The 21,241-nt window shown below is 48.0% G+C and overlaps 1 protein-coding gene across 8 annotated transcripts in view; it reads right to left on the reverse strand.

Moving 5' to 3' along the window:
* Positions 1 to 21,241, reverse strand: part of Ae2 (anion exchange protein Ae2) — a 198,781-nt gene that overhangs the window by 36,822 nt on the left and 140,718 nt on the right. For 6 of the 8 annotated variants that reach the window (XM_089578508.1, XM_089578512.1, XM_089578514.1 and 3 more), the window contains 6 exons: positions 17,473 to 17,644; positions 16,491 to 16,645; positions 6,081 to 6,412; positions 5,231 to 5,370; positions 4,448 to 4,550; positions 1,398 to 1,549 (listed from right to left, as the gene is read on the reverse strand). In XM_089578508.1, coding sequence (XP_089434634.1) covers positions 1,398 to 1,549; positions 4,448 to 4,550; positions 5,231 to 5,370; positions 6,081 to 6,412; positions 16,491 to 16,645; positions 17,473 to 17,638 — 1,048 coding nt within the window. In that variant the 5' untranslated portion in view covers positions 17,639 to 17,644. Of the gene's footprint in view, positions 1 to 1,397; positions 1,550 to 4,447; positions 4,551 to 5,230; positions 5,371 to 6,080; positions 6,413 to 16,490; positions 16,646 to 17,472; positions 17,645 to 17,736; positions 17,884 to 20,528; positions 21,086 to 21,241 lie in introns of those variants that run through there. The other 2 variants (XM_089578510.1, XM_089578507.1) reach the window with 2 other exon arrangements.

Genomic DNA, 21,241 nt, shown 5'->3' on the forward strand with positions numbered 1-21,241 from the left:
CGGGTAAAAGACCTAACACGTGTGCAAAAGAAGCAATAAATACTAAACGTAATGAGTTTTAGCCACCTTTTTATTGCACATTATTACAAGGCTAATGCGGACTGACAGCAGCCACACTAACATAGTTATATTCGAAATGTAAAAGGGATACAGATATCAAACTCCTGGTAGCATTTTCTTCTTCAGAATGCTGTGCAAGACATTAGTATACATGGATAATTATGTGGAATTCACTAATACCCAGCAAAAAGTTTAAAACTAAATTTCTTCTCTTATGTTTCAGTTTTCGTTTCAATGGCTGAACAGTGGCTATGACGTGTAAGTGGACTTCAGGCATAAAAACAACCATTATTTTAGCTCTTTGTCCATTCACAGTATTTTCAGCCCTTGGGCAGGCCAATGCAAGAGATGGAGTGGATGGAAATGATAAAGCAGCGATAATATTGCAGTTCCTTTATGCCTCATTCGAAGTCCACTAGCACATCGTAGCTGAGCTGTTGAAACCGAAACAACACAAGAGAAGAAATTCAGTTATAAATTATATACCCGGCATATGCGGTTACCCATATGTATTTACCACGTATTTTGAAGAAGCCCGCCACTTATTTTAAAAAACAGGGGCTTTTTGAGGTAAAAAGATAGCTTTTTCAACAAACTAATTTACCAGTGTTGGCAGATGCAAAAAAAAAAAAAAACAAAACAGGTGAATCATGTTCATTAGTAAGCTGGTTAAGTTGAAATTCTAATGCTAACAGTTAACTTTTGACTATTACAGATAGGCGCCACGTTGCAAACAGAGATTTATAGCAGAGCATTAGTAATAGCCATAACTGTTTTCAGAAATTCGAAAGCATAATTACTCTTGGAGATGTGGCTAAAAAATTTTGGCTATTTCTCGTGTATTTTGAATCGCACACAGCGACATCCGTGACATCTCGTCACTCCGCAGCGCACGTGCCATGTCACTACCTCTGTTCCGCCGGCACTACCCATGCAGTGCTGCTTGCCGCAGCTCACTGCACCTGCTGAGGCAGGGTTGAGGTGGTCATGTGGCATGTGCATCACGAAGTGACGTTCATTAGTGGGCGTCACTGTGTGCACACTGCCACTGCGAAATTTTCGAATTACACGAGACATGGCCCGAATTTGTTGAGCCACAAAATGTGTGTATGTGTGTTGCAGTAGCACAACTATTTCAAACAGAAAAAGTGTATTTTCACTTATTATACATCTGGACGGCTGATAGGCCAGCTTTCATAACTTGCACATCTGTCCATTGTGAAAAAGATTAAAGGTGACAGCGTGACAGCATGCTTAGATCCTATCTAAAACAATTCTCCCTTCTTATGCTTGCTGGTCTTATAAAAGTAACAATGGCCATGAACTAATGAACTTACTCGCCATCTCTTCAAGGTCAGCTGACTGCAGTGTCATGGCTTCTTCAGGCTCAGTGACCACCCTCTGCTTGTCTTCAGCATCGTGAAGAACCATAAGACTTGGATCGTAAATATAGCGACGACGCTTGTGTCTGTGGTGGTGGTGGTGATGCCTAGCAAAAAAGAGAAGTGTTAATGCCACTTGCAAATAAGCGAGAATTTGCATAATTTAATGGCATAAAGAAAAGTGCCTTGAGAAGGGTGTATTATAAACTGCACAACATTCTGCATAAAGCAGCTGTACAACAGCTATGAGCAATGAAATACAACAATTTATTTTTTCTGAGTGTAACTTGTTTAAAATCACCAATCCCTGGCTGTGATGTATACACGACTTAAGTCCAATGAGCCCATTCAGCACGGGTTAAAAGTTCCGATACTCAGAAAAAAACATTATACTTGCTCTGCACACACACAGATAAAAAATGGATTTCCGGGGCAGACCACGACATTAGTAACTAGCACTGTCCGACCACTGTGCTTAAAATGGCAATAAACCTTTGATGTGTGTTGTGAAATATACTTATAAAACACTACTCTTTAAAGGTGCACTGAAGAGGAATCTGAACTTGTCTTTTTGCAGCGGGAACTCGATCTACACGTTCCCAGCATTCTTAGAAACTGCGACTTATTGCCCTGTGTGGCCAATTTCCCTAATTAAATCGAATTAACGTCCGGCTCCCGCCCTTTTTTTTTAATTCTGCCTCGTACGGTGGGCGGAGTCGACCAACGCGTGGAGTGCCTTTCACCCAGTCCCGTGGCGGCTTGCCGCTCTGCCATCGGCGGAGTAATACGTAGTAGTCCGTAGTAGCAAATAGTCCGCGCGTATTTTTATTTCTGCGGGCTTATTTTGCAGCTATATTATCTGCGAATGAAACTGTTTATTCACGGAAACCTAAAAAACAAAATAAAGCGAAAGCAAAGCCTCCACGGAGCTGGCTGAAAGGAACTTCACGCATTGGTCGACTCCGCCCATCGTACGAGGCAGAATTCAAGAAAAAGGGCGGGAGCCGGACGTTAATTCGATTTAATTAGGAAAATCGGCAACACAGGGCAATAAGTTGCAGTTTCTAAGAATGCTAGGAACGTGTGGATAGAGTTCCCGCGGCAAAAAGACAAGTTCAGAATCCTCTTCAGTGCACCTTTAAGTCTACTACTGTTAGTCCTTATCTGCATGCAGATAAGGACAAGACCCCTGGCAAGGCCATCAGAAGTTATATATTTTAGTGACACTGTAAGTCAGCATTTTGGCCTGTGCAGGAGAAGCATTGAAATACAATACAGACATAAAAGCGAAGAAGCTAGAAACAATATTTTAAAACATGAAAAACAGAAATCTGTTTCGGTCTGCGAGTAGCTAAAATGATGTTCCAACATTTCCATGAAAGCGTTCCACTCTAAAACCTCAGTGGGGACAGAATTCCAGTCCAAAACTGTGCAAGGGTAGAAACTGTATATATGAGTGTTTGTTTTGGCAAAAATGGGGTCTAATGAATACTGATGAGTATGTCGAGTTCTTCTGGTACTGGTTGCCGTCACGTTACTTGATAGCTGGATATTAATTTTGCCTGAAAGGCTGTTGAGGAGAAATGCAAGATGGCTAATTTTTCTTCTTACTTGTAATGTCTGGATACCATATTTTAGCATTAACAGAGTTGGTGAATCATCCCTTTTATATTTCGCAAACATTTATCTGATCACCTTTCTCTGAACTCACTAATTCATCTTTCTTAGAAAAAGGGTCCCACACGAATGCTGTGTATTCCAGTTTGGATATTAAGAGAGAATTATAGGCCACCACCTTAGTAATCATTAAAGCACCTTTAAGCTTTCTTTTAATGAACCACACTTTTCATATTGCCGTTGAACAGATATCGGATATGTGTGCTGACCATGTTAGTCCAAGAAATTGTCACTCCTAAGTACTCATACTTCTCTACTTCTAAAACAGATGCACCACAAAGCATGCAAGGGAATGTACTGAGATTTTTTTCCTTGTAATGCGGAGAAGTACTGTTTTTTCGGAGAAGTAATGTTTTTTCCATGTTCAGCTCCATACCCCAAAGCGTGCACCAGTCAGCAATTACTTTGATAGACTTCTGATATGAGTCATGCTCAATTTGAGATGATATCTCCTAAAATACGACGTAGTCATCTGCAAAAAATTTGATCGACACATCCTTGAAAATAACATCTATCAAATCACTGAGATAAATAAAAAAAGCAGCGGTCCCAACACACTACCCTGTGGAACACCTGAAGTAGCATATGGCAAACACTGGAACTAGAATTTCTGGCCACTACAAACTGTACTCTATTTTTAATGTAATCACAAGTCTATTGAATAATGCCAACAGGAAGCCCTATATACTCTAATTTCTGAAATAACTTTCCATGGGGTATCTTATCAAAAGCCTCATGAAAATCTAAAACAAAACATTCGTTTTTGCTGTTATCCTTCTTGACGCATGTGCAGTTCTTTTAAAGTGTGTGAACTTGCTTAACGCAATGAAGATTGCATGAGATGTCACCACTAGGGCCTTGGGAAATACAGAAAAGAGGCTTTTTAATGAGCATGAAATGCAGTGAGTGTGACCTCATGATGCTGCACTCTGAAGTTTACAGCAGCACTACGTCCATCGCCACAGCCAGCCAAACTGTGGATATGATCTGTAGTTTCTCCTGTTATCCTTCTTGGTACATGTGCAATTCTTTAAAATGCACAGAACACAGACATGGGAACATCCCTGGTCACCATAACTCCATAAGCCCTCTTTATGCTTGGCTGTTTATAGCACTCTTGACCTCTCTTTATGGACAGACTTTATTGTACTTTCAGACTGATAAAGTTTGTGAAAGTTCGAGAATCTCACACGCCCTTGGCTTGGTCACTAATTGCACCCTTGTAGCATGCATACAAATCCGTGGAAGCAGCATAGTGAAGCAGCTCAAGCTGAACTCAAGTCTCATGAGAACTATTCTCCTTCAGATGCTGAGAGAATCATCCTCACCTATCTTTTGCTCGAAATGGTTCAACACCCTTTGAGGTTGATGAAGGCTGCAGGTCCCCAACTGCTGGCTGTGGTGGCGACGCTTCTTCTGTGGAGTCTGACCCTTTAAACGTAAGGACATTTCAATGAATTTCATTTCAAGTTCCATGGCTGCTTACAGCCATCCAAGTCACATTCAGCAGGACTGCCACACAGTGCCCAATTACCGGCAGGAAGTTCCACAGTTGTCTTCATTGCAAACAAGCACAGTGCATAACAGAGTCAAACAATGAAACACTTACTCTTCCTTGAGCACATGGAAGTTAACTTCATTGCAACTATAAGCCTTAGTGATTGACATATAGCCCACACCTGATTTCTTGCAAAATCACAACTGCTCCAAAAGCAGCCTGTTGATCTCCCAAATCTTTTCTTTAACACTACCAGACCTCCCTTTCAACTAAGCAGTTGCCTGTTGCAACACCTTGCAACCCTGTAGCTTCTGCATGACACCTCCACAAAACTTTACTAACTTCCCTGTTTCTGCCAAGAGTGGACTCATGAATAAATGCTTGCTTAGAATAATGAACTTCCAATTAAAAGGCACCGGTTTGAAATTGATATTGCAGTGCTGCACAGACTCAAAATGACAACTTTAACAAAGGAGAAAGTCTGTCCGTATCTCGCCACAGGTGGGTTCAAGACAGGTGTATAACCCAAGAATATGTAGCATAGTAGTTCCTGCTGCCAAGTTATTTCACACCAAAAAAACAAAAAAAAAAATCAAAACAAGATGATAATTACCCAAAATAAAAGCAACTTTATGCTGTGCCCCATCGGACTCATTCTGCTCCTGAGAAGACTCGCGTGCAGTTGAAGACAGTGGGACATCAGCATACTGCCTGCCATATTCGGCAGTCCGCGTGTCCAGGTTTGGAAAAAAGCTGTACATCATTACGAGAAAGAAAGAAACATTGTCAACCACAGCACAGTTCAACTCACTGAAAGGCAGAACTGATTTCTGAAAAATGACCGTAATTAAAATTTGTGATTTTCAAGCCTATTTCATGCACAAGTAAGTAATTGGAATTTGTTTGCTGAATGAACAGCATATTTTCCATTTCTCCAAGTATTTGCAGCTACCTGCAATAGAAGTGCAATAAAAGACTGCTTTTCAATAATAAGGACAAGCAAGAAAAAAAAAGGTGTACAATATAGTGTAGTTAGTCCAAGTGCTAATAAGGTGCATCAGCACTTTGGTTTTCACTTTGGTTTCGGTTCAAGGCTTGGTTTTTCAAGGTAAAGCAGGCTTCAGACAAAGATTGGCAAAACGGGACTTAAGATCAGTCTTAAAGGTATTATGCAACAAGATTAATGGGTCAATGCCCATATATGCGGGATTGGTAATTTTCTGCTTTACATTCACAGATTGCCGAGAGTCCTCACACCACTCCCGGCGCAGTGATACAGCGGTTAAGTGATGCACCACAGCCCTGAGATGCCACGTGCTGCCACTGGTGGGGCTGGAAAAACTAAGGCTGCTCCTCCTGAGTAACCTCAAGGTCACGGAGAGACACTTCAGACAGACAAGCATCGGTGAAATCCGAGATTTGGGGTAACATTCAAAGTGCCTTCAAATATTCTAAAGTCTCACCCATAGCTCCCAAGTGGCTGATCATCAGGCGAAATGGACGACTTCTTCAAGGATGACTTCAGCGGCTTTTCAGACAGAGATGCATCAGACGCTTTTGGTTTCAGCTGAGCCGGAAGAAATTCAACCTCAGGCTCTGTGTCACTGGTGACGAAAATACGGGGTGGCTCACGGACACCAGCAGGCTTGCCAGTTTTTGCAGACGTGCTCGGTTTTAAACCACTTGGACCAGGTGCATCTTCCGCAGTCTCCTCGGGCTGTGTGGTGGCTTTGCCATCTTCAGTGTCATCGACTTTCTTTACACTGATGGTCTCATCACCGTCCTCTTCAGAGTCCTGCCGATCAAAATTTTTTTCAAACATTTCAGCCGGACCAAAGAAATCGGAGGAAAAAGTATCAACATGAAGGAACACTTTCAAGTATCACTTTTTTGATTGTAAATGTACCTGATGATGGCAATTAGTAACTAGGCAGATCATATTCTTTTGTCCACATTCAAAGCAGAAACACACAAAAAATGCAGCGAAAAAAGGCAGTGGCATCATGCAGTACAAACAGAACCATGGCTTCAGTGCAGATAACTTCTACTTATTACATTTATTTTCGCATCAGACTCATGCATACATTTCCAAAAATATGTAAATGCAATGTGTCTTCATTACTGTGTCATCTAGAATTTCAATCACATACACATATCCACATATTATATACAGTCTTAATGTGTCACAGAATAGTGACACAGTGTACACATTTAATATGACGCAATAACAAGAGTTTATTCATAACAAGCCCTTCATGCTGCATTGTCACCTACACCAATACTTTATTCACAGCTATCACTGTAAAAAATATTTTAATGTTACAATGAGAATCGAAATTATTTGGTAAATGGCAGAAATAATTTTTTAGCTCGATGATGAAGTTTTAAATCACAACAGAAACAATTCTGAAACCAAGAATTATTGCAGCGATAAGCAATGAAAACTTCATTTGTGAAAACTTCATCCAATAACATCAAAAACTAATTTTAGTAACCACAGTATGGCTTGAGCAAAGTGTACGAGCTGTACAGCATGCAAAATACACTATTGCTACATGTAGAGACACCCAAATCAGATTTGGTTGAAAATTTGTGACCGGTCTCATGACAATATATAAGGAACATTGTACCACAAGAATTTTCATATAACAGTGGACTAACAAACAGCAAAGCAGCTGGGTACTGAGCTATAAAATTAAACTTCCTGCTATGCACAAATCCCGTGAATAGCCAATGTCAGGCCAATACCACTTAGAATTTGCTTTCTCAGAGTCTAGGTGACATTGGTCCAGCCTCCACATCTTCACAGGTGTATTTTTCTGTTGCAGTTGCTACTACATAAATCATCTCCACTGCATACACCATAGATTGGAACAGTTCTGTGTGTCTATACCGACAGTGACCTCTAGCTCCCATTGTCAAGACTAGTGATGGCAGGCTCCGAGCACAATGTGCCTTGGTATGCCTAAAACAACTACATACAGCCTTTGTCAAAAGTTAAGAGCCCAGGGGGTTCGCTTCTAAGCCGTGTAGTGGGGCTCCTGTAGCATTCGTGGAAGTCCTATCCATTGGAGGGGGCAGAACCAAAAATATTCTTTCCCTCAGGAGATTTTGATCACTACGGAAAGGATGCATTAAAGCCACATGGTGTGGCTCAGAAGCAAACCCCTGGGCTCTAAATTTTTGACAAAGAGGGTACATGTACCTACAAGATGCGCCTCCACTAAAGCCCTTTAATCATACCGGTTGCCAAACTTCATGGTTCATGTTTCATGGGGGCTTACCGTCCCAAAGCAATTCAGGCTCTGAGGCACTCCACAGTGGAGGGCTCCGGAAATTTCGACTACTTGGAGCTCTTTAATGTGCACTGACATCACATGGTACACGGGACCCAAGCGTTTTGCCTCCATCAAAATGCGACTGCCCATCAAAATGCGAGGATATAACCCGCATCTTTCAGGTCAGCAGCAGAGTGCCCTAACCACTGAGCCATCACGGCGGCCAGTCATGCGAATGAATCTGCGGTGCAAGTTATAGCAAAATGCAATTGGAAGATTGACCGCTCAAAAGCAAAGAGGTGACATAAGATGAGAAGTGTAGGATTAAAAATGCATTTAAAGAAATGGCAAATTTATAGACCAATTTACAACACCATTAAAGAAATAAAAAAAAACAGCATGGTGGCAACTGCCACCACCCGTTACAAAGGGAATGCTATCTTCCATCCATCCATCCATCGCCAATAGAGGAGTTTATTTCTCAGTAGGTATGATTGAAAAGCTCTGGTCTTCGGTGCGTCTGCCAACGGATGTCGGACATGCAATGTCAAATGTGCAGCGCACGTGTTGGCTTTAGCTTTCTGTACTACTAAGGTGATGCGCAAGGCGACGACCAAGGGCGTCCGCATAACTTTTTCCAGGGGGGGGGGGGGGGGCACCCGATGTCCGGGGATGGGGGAGGCAGTAGGTTTGTAGTTGTTTTCTACTAGAGCATAAATGATATCCGCAATTCCGGAGGGGGGGGGGGGGGGGGGGGGGGCAACCGCCCCCCCCCCCCCCCCCCCCCCTTGCCCCACTTTCCGGACGTCCATGGCGACGACCGAGGTCGCAGCGCACACGCACAGTGGTGGCACAAACATTCCAGCGCAGCGGCTCGAGCGCGGCCAGCGCAGAGATGCGAGCACGCGCCGAACAACGCCGATTGCGTCGGGGTGCCGCGGACGCGCGCATATTCACGAGATTTATTTGCGTGAATATGGGATCGCGTGAGCACGAGATGACGTGTCACACGGCTACGGCTCGCACGGCTACGGTTGTTCGGCGAACAGGCGCACTCCCCGTCGCCTCTTCGTCTGTTGCTTCGTGCCGCGGTGTAGACTGCCCTAGCTAGCTTTCTACAAAAATGGTGTTTAACCGCGAAGATAAAATGCGGACGCACATGATCGAGCGCTGCGTGCCGCCCATGCCTAGCCCCCAAAACTGCCAAACTTCCGTGTTTCGTTTTTCGATAATGATGCTGAGCCAGCCATGGAGCCAGCTTCAGTGAAGACCGCTGCGCCTCGATTCTCGAGCAATTGTCTTTTCTCGCTCCTGCCGGTTACAAAGGTGCAGCCGACCAAATCTTAAGCTGGTATGCGCGGAGGCCGCGTTTTCCGTGCTTCTGCAGCTTATGGCGGAGCAAACCTTCGAAAACATCAAATCTAAGCACAGGCTCACTAAGCCCGTGGTTAATAATGAGCTTTCCGCAAGTTTGCTTCCTCGCAAAGCGCGGAAGCGCAGAAAAAGCGGCCGTCGCGCACGCTAGCTAAAGATTTGGCCGGCTGTACGTCTGAGGTTCCGGCTGCCTCGGCGGTTCGAAAGCGCTATCTATAGCGCTATCAAATTATCGCCCTCGACACGCAAGCCGGGGTAACCACGCAGCCCTGCTGCGCAGGCTCCACACGACGTCACTCGCATGCGCTGTCTGTACCACCGTGGTCTGTGCACAGCGCGCCGCGTTGTCAAAAATTCCATGACTATAATGAGCCTTGTACCGCAGTCGTAAAGGTTGTGTTCAAGCTAACTGCGGAACAAAATGAAAAAAAAAAAAAAATGTAAGGGCAACGTTATGAGCGGAGTTGCGGCCAAATCATGGTAGGCTGCGGTTTCCGCAAATATATCCGACGGAATTTTCATTTTGACCATTCATTTAGCATAAAAAAAAAGCCTTGCCTGATTATGCTCGCGTTTCTCAGACGTACAAAGGACGTACGACATAAAGTTTAAAGGGGCCCCGCGATGATTTCCTCAGTACCAGTTAATATCATTAAATAGATTCGCCATGATTTCCAGAGACCAGAGCAAAAAGAATTATTGAAATCGGAGCACGCAAACGAAAGTTATTCCACTCTGAAAATTCAAAATGAAAAGCTCAGGCGAAAACACATTTCACTCGCCCATTTCACTCACCCAGTACCGAGATTGGGCGCTACCGAGATTGGGCGCTAGGCGCTGCGTGTGCGCCTAGCGCACACGCAGCGGAAGCGTGCATGCAGTTGTTGCTTTGTCGGGGCTGTCGACAGCCGCGCATTTTGACGGCGTCTTCCCCCCTTGTACGCGGCGCCGTAGTCAGGGCAGGGGTGACTAATGACAAAGGAGGCTCCCCGAAGTTTCTTTTTTAGTCGGACTGAAAGGCTGTCGGCAGTAGCCCCCCTCCTCCCCAAACACGACTACCGTCTCCTGTCTGGCCTTTCTCTTCACAATTTTGGGCAAGGTGTGTCGACTGGCTTTTTTTTTTTCGCTGCCGTCTTGGTATGATCACGGCCGGTCTCGACGCGCGCGCTTTCTGGTTCGAGCCAACGTTTTTTGAACAGCGCTGGCCGCCACTAAGGTTTGAAGCGAAATGGAAAGTGTCGCCCCTAGCTGTATTCTTGTTAGTTTTCGTTCGCTTTCCCTGCTTCTTTTCAGTTTTTGTGGCATGCGAAAAGCTTTAAGTACTCAGAGACATAATATTTTGGATCCATTTCGCAAGTATAAAGGAACAATATGCAAACTGGACGCCCAACCAATCAAAAAGGCATCGCCCTATCTGGATGCCACATCATTTCCGCTGCCGCAAATGGCCGCCGCGTTGCGACACCATCGGCTCGAAACAAGCATTTCTGGTGGAGATTAAAATATCAAATATCATTTCGGCGATCTCATTGCGCGTTCAAGACTTACAATGTCCCTTACTCTGCATACAAAGAATAAAAACCCCATGCTTTATCTACGTCGCAGGGCACCTTTAAGCACAGCATCCGATCGGCTGGTCACGGTCGAGAGGTCTGACTAACGAAGCTTGAAATTGTGACGTCACTACTGGTGACATTACAATCACGTGGCTCGGGGTTCCGGCGCGACACCGCAGCGGATCCTGGGGGAAATATCCCTAACCAATGCCCTACACGCGTAGTTATGGAGGCGAGAGCCAGGAAGGCGCGGGGATACCACCTGCCTATAGGAACCTGAACTGCACTGGCGGAGCTACAATTCGTGTGCTCTGAACTAAATCAACCAACCATAACCCGTGCGAGTTCAGCAGACACGAACCTGTCAGAAAACGAATTTTCAGAGCACCTACTCAGGCCGCGGAGACAACACTGCTGCTCCTTGATCTACTCGAGTCATGTGCCTCCGGCAGATGTCGACATCAGCCCGCTGTAAGTTCACTCAACCACGTGAATTGAGATTCAACGTGACACGCCTCCAGACCCCACTAGAAGCGGGGGCACAGCGAAGGGGGCGGGATATGGATGGACGTCAAACACCGCAGTACAAGCGGGTTCCTGCTTTCGTCTCGAAATGCGGTTACTGCAGTTGCGAACAAAACCCGTGTGCTCGGCCGTACAACACCTCTGCTGCAAGGGCATCGCTGCAGGTGACAGGCGAGCGCGTCGCATATGTTGTAACTGGGGGTTGTATTTTTCGGTTTACCGGAAAACACCAACAAAAGTACGCCGGATTCTTTTTTTTTTCAATTCGGTTTCAATCGGAAAAGGTCAGCATTCCTATTTTACAACCAGCTGGCTATTCAGTACCGGCTAGTGTATAGACACAGGAGAAAATGGAACAGGAACGCGGTGAGACAACGGTATTTTCAGAACTCAGTCCGTGATTGTGAGTTTTGAGGCGTTAATTCGGGAGGCTCCACATCCTAGCCAGGCGCCGTCTGCTCAGGCTTATCACCGGCTTAGGGCCGCCGTTTGGTTAATTAGGTTTTTCAGCTACATGTAAGAACACCGCCAACTTTAGAAACCAAAAGGAGCAACCGCAAACGCGAAACCATGCACTAACGGCACGCAGGTCTCGTGTTCCGGCTTCCATCGCTGCCGTCAGCACGCAGTCCACATGATGCGCGACACTCTCGTTCGACGCGGAGTGCAACCAGAACACGACTGCAAAGTTTTTATAACTAAACCCCCACTAAAGATTTTACGACATTTTTACTTTTTATTACAGCTTTACAATTCCTTCCTGCAAGAATAGCTCTTAATACGACCATTGCTAATTACTGCTACACGGGCTGCTCGTAATGAATAAAACAAGATACACTCTACGTGACTTAAAGGTGCACTGAAGAGGATTCTGAACTTGTCTTTTTGCCGCGGGAACTCGATCTACACGTTCCTAGCATTCTTAGAAACTGCAACTTATTGCCCTGTATGGCCGATTTCCCTAATTAAATCGAATTAACGTCCGGCTCCCGCCCCTTTTTTTTTTTTTTGAATTCTGCCTCGTACGATGGGCGGAGTCGACCAACGCGTGAAGTTCCTTTCAGCCAGCTCCGTGGAGGCTTTGCTTTCGCTTTATTTTGTTTTTTAGGTTTCCATGAATAAATAGTTTCATTCGCAGATAATATAGCCGCAAAATAAGCCCGCAGAAATAAAAATACGCGCGGACTATTTGCTACTACGGACTACTACGTATTACTCCGCCGATGGCAGAGCGGCAAGCCGCCACGGGACTGGGTGAAAGGCACTCCACGCGTTGGTCGACTCCGCCCACCGTACGAGGCAGAATTAAAAAAAAGGGCGGGAGCCGGCCGTTAATTCGATTTAATTTGGGAAATCGGCCATACAGGGCAATAAGTCGCAGTTTCTAAGAATGCTAGGAACGTGTAGATCGAGTTCCCGCGGCAAAAAGACAAGTTCAGATTCGGTTTGGTTTTGGTTTTATGGGGTTTAACGTCCCAAAGCGACTAAGGCTATGAGAGACGCCGTAGTGGAGGGCTCCGGAAATTTCGACCTCCTGGGGTTCTTTAACGTGCACTGACATCGCACAGTACACGGGCCTCTAGAATTTCTCCTCCAAAGAAATTCTAGCCGCCGCGGCCGGGATCGAACCCGCGTCTTTCGGGTCAGCAGCCGAGCACCATAACCGCTGAGCCACCGCGGCGGCACAAGTTCAGATTCCTCTTCAGTGCACCTTTAACCGCACGCGGACATCATTTATTTCACTGGAAAAAAAAAAAAACGAATATTCATGCCTAGAAAATACTCGTCGTAAAAAACTCAAAGCTAGGTTCTGAAATAAACTCCGAATTCTGATGAAATAAACAAAAAATCCAACCTCTAGTTTAAATTAACATCAATGCATGGATTCCTATCGGACCTACTATGCCGAGTGGTTTGTACAGATGGCAGGAATATGAGTAGCATAACCAGTTTTGAGTGGCTTCAGTAAACGACGAGAGAGATCGCGTGCTTGACCATACTTTTCTCCGGTCTATCAATTTCGGCTCACTGCTCGCATTTTCTTTTTGTTGTTCGGTGATCTGTGGAGAGCCACTGCGCATGCGCGGATCGCCCTGATAGAGAGCATGCCTGCCGCTTTCGGACCAATCACAGCGTCTGCACTATGGCGGCGCGCTATGCTAAATCTCTCTACTGTTTCACCCCAAACTGCTTCCCAGCGATTTTTGCTAAACCCTTTCGCAGCTGGTTGGGCGCACAAAACACTACCGACGTCGGAGCGCTGGAGTACTTCTTGCAATTGATGATATACGGGACTGCAGCTACCTTTTGTCTGCGCTAAGCGGCAGCGTCACGCACCTGCGTCGGCACACAAACTTCCAAGGCATGCGCATGGCCGCAAAGAGGTTTCTCCCACTCAAAAAGCTGTCAAATCTGCGCAGAATCAGCAACAGGAATGCGGCAAGCAGAACTGGAAGGCTTCTTAGTGCGAAATTCAGCTGAGCGGCGGCAAGCAGCATGTGTGTGTCAAACCGGGAGAGGAGTGAACGGTAACGAGCATGCAGACAATATCAAAGACGCGGTTCCCTTGTCATGCGATGTTTTTCCTGTGCTTGTACTTTCAAAGAGCAGTCCATTTTAAGTTTGTTTCAGCGAGGATATCTAGAAGTTGGCTTTGAGGGGAAAACTGATGTTTTCTTTTTTTTTTTGCGAAGTAGTGTCAGCGGAGGCGGACGTCAGGATAAAGGTCAAATATGTTAATGAGTCCGATGTTTAAATGTAGTTTGATAACTTATGAGCTATCGCATTTGGGTGCTTGATTCTAGCAGTCATGCCACTATCAGAGGGCGTATTCCAATCGGAAATCAAAAAGCATGTTTTCAAAGGGCGACTTGGATTCCAATGCTCAATCCTGATTGGACGGATACCGCGCCCCTTCGCGGATGAGATATTCTCCTCCGCGCAAGGCGGGCACGCTAAACACCAGCTGGCCGAAGTGCGCACGCAGTCACACTATACGCATGAACGATGTCCGACGATGCTCATCGCCTGATACGGCTATTTCCAACGGTAATATAGCGCTCAATAGCTAAGTCTATATAATTTTAGGCAATCAGAGAACTAATTAACATATTTGACCGGTTTAAACTACTATGCCGAGGATAGTGTCTTTTAATCCTCGAAACACTTATAAATATTACTAACAATTTTGGCTGAATAACTTGTATCTTTGAGAAAAGTTCGCAATTAAGAAAACATCAGCGTTCGTCTCTTCTATGTATCGCTTGTTTTTTTTTTTTTCTTCTGCGCTACATTCTCCAATTTTGCCGGCAGGCTGACCCGCACCATCACTCGCCCGAGGGGGCCCGGGCTGCGTGCCTGGATCACATGACGATGCATACTGATATTACCGAAGTTTCCTCGCAGATGTGAACAAAGCGCGAGAAGACGTTGGACACAGACGAAAGTGTTCGACGTCTTCTTGCGCTTTGTTCACATCAAACGACACCAACTAGCCCGCAAAGACACCCTTCACTGCAGAAAGTAACTAATTTTATGCGACTCTCAGCGCCAAACTGTGATCACAATTACTCGTCCAATTGCCAATACCACGACCGATTCTATGAGAACAAGGCGAGATCCTTTAGGTTCTGCCATTATCCCGAAACACGTGTCGCGGACAGTTGTCCGTGAGTCGTAGTTTTCAGTCCCCAAAGGCAAAATACTGTTTGATGAACAAATAGAGCCTTTGCGGCGGACGTGACTGGCCGATGAGCTCGATGTCATCGCGGGAGCTGCCGTAATTCATAAAGGTGCTTTCTCAACACGATTGCGTCCTTCGCTGTGAATAGTACCCGGAGGCTCCTCGTACATGCTTCGCACGAGGTGCAATCGCGCGAGGCCGAGGTCGGGCCGCTCCCTGCAAACGCGGAAGGTACAGTCTTTGTCAAAAGTAACCAGGCTAGGAGAAGGTAAGTGACGCCAACCAAGTAAAATACAGGAAAAACACGACGTTTCGGGACCGGCTCGGCCCCTTCTTCACGGTGTGACTACGGGCGAGCGCAGCAGCGAAGCTGCGCTCGCCCGTAGTCACACCGTGAAGAAGGGGCCGAGCCGGTCCCGAAACGTCGTGTTTTTCCTGTATTTTACTTGGTTGGCGTCACTTACCTTCTCCTAACATTAAATTTCCCAACCAGACAGACTTCTGTCGAATGTTTTCTTTTGAGTAACCAGGCTGCATGGTTTGCTTCTAGCTTGTATAGTGGAGCCCTTGTGGCTTTCCTAAAGACCAAAGCGTGTTGGAAGGTAAGAAGACCCCCAGTCCTTACCTTTAACGACCATTTCAGCTTCAGGGAAGCAGTAGGGGCTCCACTGTACGAGCTAGAAGCAAACCATGCAGTCTGGTTACTTTTGACAAAGACTGTACACTACACGCCACTATACGTTCAAACGGTAAACTTCAGCGAATGTCGCCGGAGATGCGACATATATGGGAGTCACGGATTAAGCCTGGCGTGGTGCCTTCCTTGAGCCCTCGTACGGGAGGAACGCGTCACTGCCGTGTTACCGTACACCACATGAAGAGCAAGGTTCAGACGCTTGTGCACAACTCCACGAGCAGGTGCACCAGGCGGCCGCGACGCGCTGGCCTACGCGAAGGCGCGTGGTTCGCCTGCCCGTGGCCGGGGTTCGGCTGCCCTTCATCGGCGGTGACACGGGGAGGTCCACGCCGGCCTTGAGTCGAGCATGCTTGAACGACAGACTCCAGTGACATTCGCTCTTTGCACTGCCGCAGTCCAGTGAGCAGCAGTCCTTTCTAAAAGGGTGCAGGAGCACACTTTTGAAAAACAACAACTTTACAGATTCTTGACAGTTCGTTCCTAGGGCACCGGAAGGATGGGAATCCCCACGGCGACGCATTTTCACCCGCTTTCTTTCTCTGCGTCGCAACAGGTGAATTTCATTCACCTCTTGCTGCGAAAATCTGAAAGAAGCTGCTCGGCTTTGTGATGATCACCTCTGATTCGTTCATTTCTGCAACCTATTCAGCTCCCATTTAAGGATGACTATCGAGCTGATAAAGGCGCCACAGCAACAGTATGCTGCGGCGGCAGATTCTGCTCCGCGTTACGGTAAGGGAAGCACCGGAAGTGAGGTATACCTTGCTGCTGTTGGAAGGTTCTTTCCCTTCGGCCACAGCGGGAAGGTCAGGGGAATCTTGGTTACCAGCGGTGCTGGGCGCAGAGCTTCTCCGCCGTTGGTAGTGATGCTTCTTCAGCGGTTGATGGTGATGAGGGAAGCCAGCGCCCCGATGCACTGCGAACATGAGTACAGCAGCAAATTGAACGACACTCAATCAGACGCCCTGCCCCATGAAAGTGGGGTATATGCCTCACAATGACAGATATGATGGCCATTGATATTCTGTACTGTCTCCTTTGGAGCTTATGGCAAACTAAGCTCCACCATTTACAATGCCACCCTATTTCGTATAAGAATGGAATTTTTATATCAAGTTTCACAGATTCTCCTGATTCCTATGGCCAGAGTGGGAGTTTGGCACCTTTAACTGCACCGTTTGGCAAGACTGACGTTATTTGTGGCGATATAGCTCCTACGGAGGCACTGCTATCTTAAATGTAGGATCTTCCCGATTGCTGAATTTTAACCTCAGCTTTACACTGCAAAGTGGAAAGCAACGAGCATCCAATACATTTATTTTCTCCACTGCCTTTACAATATCCGACGTCAAAATGTCGTACTCGATGTACTTAACTACGGGCGCACCATCGCACGTCCTGGCGTTAACGTGCCAAATGACACACTCAGTGACAACCGCTGTTCTGTCGGCCAAGTGGAAAAGAGGGAGAAGAGGCGCACGTCCGGCATCTTGCTCGCACTTTTCATTGAGCCTGCTACACCTGCAAGGAGCATTCCGAAAGCGATGCATGCAGCCGGTCCTACCTATATACTGGGTTGAACTGCGCAAGTTAAAAGCGCAGTTCAACCCAATACCGCAAAATTGCCCGCTTAAAGCTGCACGGTCACGCGGACAGTGAGACCGAGGCGCCCGTGTAACAAGAAACTACCGCGCAGCGTTTTGGCCGCCAACTTGTCAAACAGTAAGAAAAAAAGGCACTTACTCTTGTAGTCTTCTTCATCGTACTGATGTTCCTTAGTAGACTTCGCCTCCTGCTTGTCCTGGATGTCAGAGAGGCTGAAGTCAGAGCTTGGTGCCATCATCTCGTCAATGGCCTCCAGGACGCTGCCCTCGTCCTTCCAGAGCTGAGAGCTCCGTCGGCCTTCCATCTTCACCTGGACGTGTAACCAAAAGAGACAGATGCCGCTTAACTGAACGCGGCTGATGCAAGCACAAACTCCGCAAGGAATGAAAAGTGTTCACGCACGCAAAAGTACGTCTCCAGGGGCCGCACCCACAACTGCGGAGGCCCCGGCACACGACTGGCCGCACTCTTTTTCTCAATCGACAGCACGCATTGATACATCCACCAACTTGCAATTGACGCGCATTATCGACGCAGGCAGGTCTTTATCGCGGGCGATGTAAACACGGCTGACGCCAACTTCACGGGTCATCGCGACGCATGCGGCCGCCTTTGATGGAAGCACGAGCGACCGCCGGTCATCCTTCGCCGATAAGAGACGGAGGCGCGCTGCGTTACTCTCGCATGAATGCAACCGGCCTGCAGCTCCGAGCGATAGGCACCGTTGGAGGCATCTGCAGGTCACGAAGCGGAGCAGCGACGTCAGGCACAGCGGTACTCGTTCAGAGCTCGCTAAAGCATGGCTGGTGGACGTCGTTTACTGCTCCAGGGCGTTTAAAACACCGATCCGAGGCAAACATGCGACCAACGCGGAGCTGGAATGCGCCTATTTACGAAGTATTGTGCACGCCGCGGACCAGTGTCGCGCCGGCGCTTCACACGAAGCTGCAGACACGGTCGAAATGAGACATTCACAGCGCGCTGAGCCCGTAAACGAGGTGCCAAGCGAACAAGCTTCACCTCGCAAGACGTCGGCGCGGTTGATCGAGCGAGGAAAGTGTGGTGGGAGCGACAGTTAGGTACTTTATTCGAGGAAAGCCTGCCAGCAGACCGCCGGCAGGCTGCCGGGCGCACTGTCACACTGCAAGCAAGCGAAGTGGGCTGAGCTGGAGGCTTTTAGGTGCTGTGAGCACGCATGCACGTCTTGGGTGTAAAGGGTCGGCTTAAAAAGAGGAGCTTGACCCGACCAAGCTGGTCCATGCACTGCAAACAGAAGGGAGTAAAAAGGGAGGACGGCTCGCTCCCTTCTTACTCTCCCACACAGGTGTTTAGAGTGTGGTCTCCGGGGTCGTTTGCCCCCCTGACGGCCGCGGGGCACCGCTGCTTACGTGGTGCGCCGCCTACTAGGAATGGTCACGCTTCGTCGGTGGGCCGCGCACGGCGACGAAGAGGCCCCCGGACAGGCCCAGACGCGCCGAAGTGCGCCGTGCGTCGTGGACCCCGGGCCGGGGCAAGCACACAACACAAGCCACGCATGGCAACGGCCCAAAGTCTGTTCCGCTTCCTCGTCGTCTTCCACACCCTCGGCCATAGCAGCGGACCTTTGGCCGCAACCACGTGCTCTGTCCGTTACGCGTTTCGCATTCGCTCCGCGCGCCTCCCAGCGTAGGTGGCTGGACTGAGATAAGGTGGAACTGCATTTCCAAACGCCAAAATGGAGACAAAGGGGCCAAAGACGCGCCAAGGAATGCGTGCCACAGTCCTTTTTGCGTCAGCAAAAGCGAGGGGAGAACATGAAAAAACTCTTAGCACGTAGCCCAGTTCCGGAAATCGCGATTTGAACTGAACTACTTTGCGCTCAAAGGTGAACATTCGTATCAAAACTTGATCAATACACGTTTGCATGTAGCAGAAAAGAGCCCCAGCTAGATATCCTTCCAGAGCGACTCGAGTACATTATCACTGCCTCCACTTCACGGCACGCACAGAAAAACAAAGAGACGGCACGCCACACCGCAGTTGATAACAAAGGCTTTGTATTGTGCAAATGCAGGTCAGCCTAGTCTTTCTATACACGTGCTGGTGGCCGACATTGACTCGAACAATGCTGATTCGTGGCTAAATCTGGAAGGCCAATTGTGAATTCATCCCGGCGATACATTTCGTGCGTTCAAAACACGTATTCATCCTTTGGCGCAATGCCATACGCTCAGCACATTTGGGAGGCTCCCGCTGCGTTCGTATTCTCAAACGAATAACGGCAGCGTGGACACCTGGTGCTAAATTCTCAAGCTGAGTTTCTTTGCAGACTGGCGTGTAGTTTGCTGAAAGAAGCAGCACGCAGCTATAAAGAAGCCGAAGCGTGGAAGAATGCACTCAACAGCGCGTAATGAACGTCGAAAACAACGGGTGTACGCTGCAAGAGCGGTTAGCAACGCTAAAACTTGCTGTGGTGGGGAAAAAAAAATACCGCATCGCAAACCACACAAAAGAAAAGGTTTACATGTCGTTACTTCCGGAGAGAGAATCGAGAGCTGTGTGATAATCTTTCTGGCCTCGAGCCCACCTCCGCTGAAATAACGCGAACACGCACCCAAAGAGCGGAGAGAGAGAGATTCATCGAAGGTAAGCAAAAAAAAAAAAAGATTTTTATATTCAGACATCTCATGTGTCCATTCACAAATCTTGGAGTAAAGTGAGAGTCGAATGTGCCCTGCAGAAAAGGGTGCATACTTTAGAGTAACCGAGCAATATATGAATCCTCGCCACAGGCTCCCAATTTGGCGACAGCCGTTGGGCTGAAGTCAAACTCTTGGCACATCCCTGTGGTAGACCTCACGCACACGCCGGGCTGCATTCATTTTGCGCCTCTAACTGAGCTGAGCCACCTGCACTGATCTCTTCACCTCTACCGCTAAAACGTCTAGAAGAAATTTCTGCGCGTGCCTGGCACATGCAAAGGGCAACGAAGCCGAGAAATCGAGGGGCGATTCTTCACGCGACAGCTGCAAAACACAGGGGCAACACTGCTTGCACGTTCCCGCGGTGCGTCGTGCAACGCCGGAGTTCTCCATCCCGCGCAACGCCAATGCGCAGCTACACTGAGACGAGAAGGAGCGCGCTTTTCTGCACCGCAGGTGCAGAGCACGCCGCGAGCAAACAAGGAGCGCAGCGTGAAGAAACGCATATATCACCCCAGCTGGGATTCATGGCCGCGTCCAGGAGAGGAGCGCTCCCGCGCACAAGGTAGCCGGTAGCAGCGGCGACGACGACGTCAACAGCAGCAGCAGCCCGGAGACGGCCGAGCGCCTTGCAGCCAAAGCGAGCGCGCAAGTGCGCAGAAGTGTCAGCGAGCGATCACTGGCGGAAGATCGCGGGGCCGCGAAGGCGACACCTGCAGCTGCCGCTCCTTCCCTTTGTGAGGTCGCCCCGTAGACCACCGGATGTATACGGCCCCGGTGGGCGCTATAGATGGATGTGCTCTGGCAGCGCCAGGCGCGCATGCGCTCCCCGCGTCACTTCCATCAGCCCGGGACAAGGCGGAGAAAGCTCCTTCTCAAGTTCAGCTCGGGACGAATGGCGCGGCGAGGCTACGGGCATACCCGCGGGCGGCCAGTTCATCCACGAACTTGCCCACGCATCGAGGGTGCTTCGGCTGCGCCAGAACAGCGACGCGGCACTTATGGTCGAGGCTTTCAGCGCGGTACAATGCTCAGCTTCTGCGCCTTCCGGCTCAACTGATCGGCAACTTATGGGCGCCAGCACTCCAACAGCTGACTCCAACAATGCGGACTCCCGCCACAGCGGCCGCTGCATTCTCTCCACCTGCCGAAGATCGCCTTTGCGCGGCTCTTCCGTTCAGAACACATTCTGGAGTCACGCCAGCGACGGGGCCGAGTGTGAAGGC

Source organism: Amblyomma mixtum, chromosome 3 (genome assembly GCF_055824585.1).
Source record: "Amblyomma mixtum isolate Tamu chromosome 3, ASM5582458v1, whole genome shotgun sequence".
Taxonomy (NCBI): Eukaryota; Metazoa; Arthropoda; class Arachnida; order Ixodida; family Ixodidae; genus Amblyomma; species Amblyomma mixtum.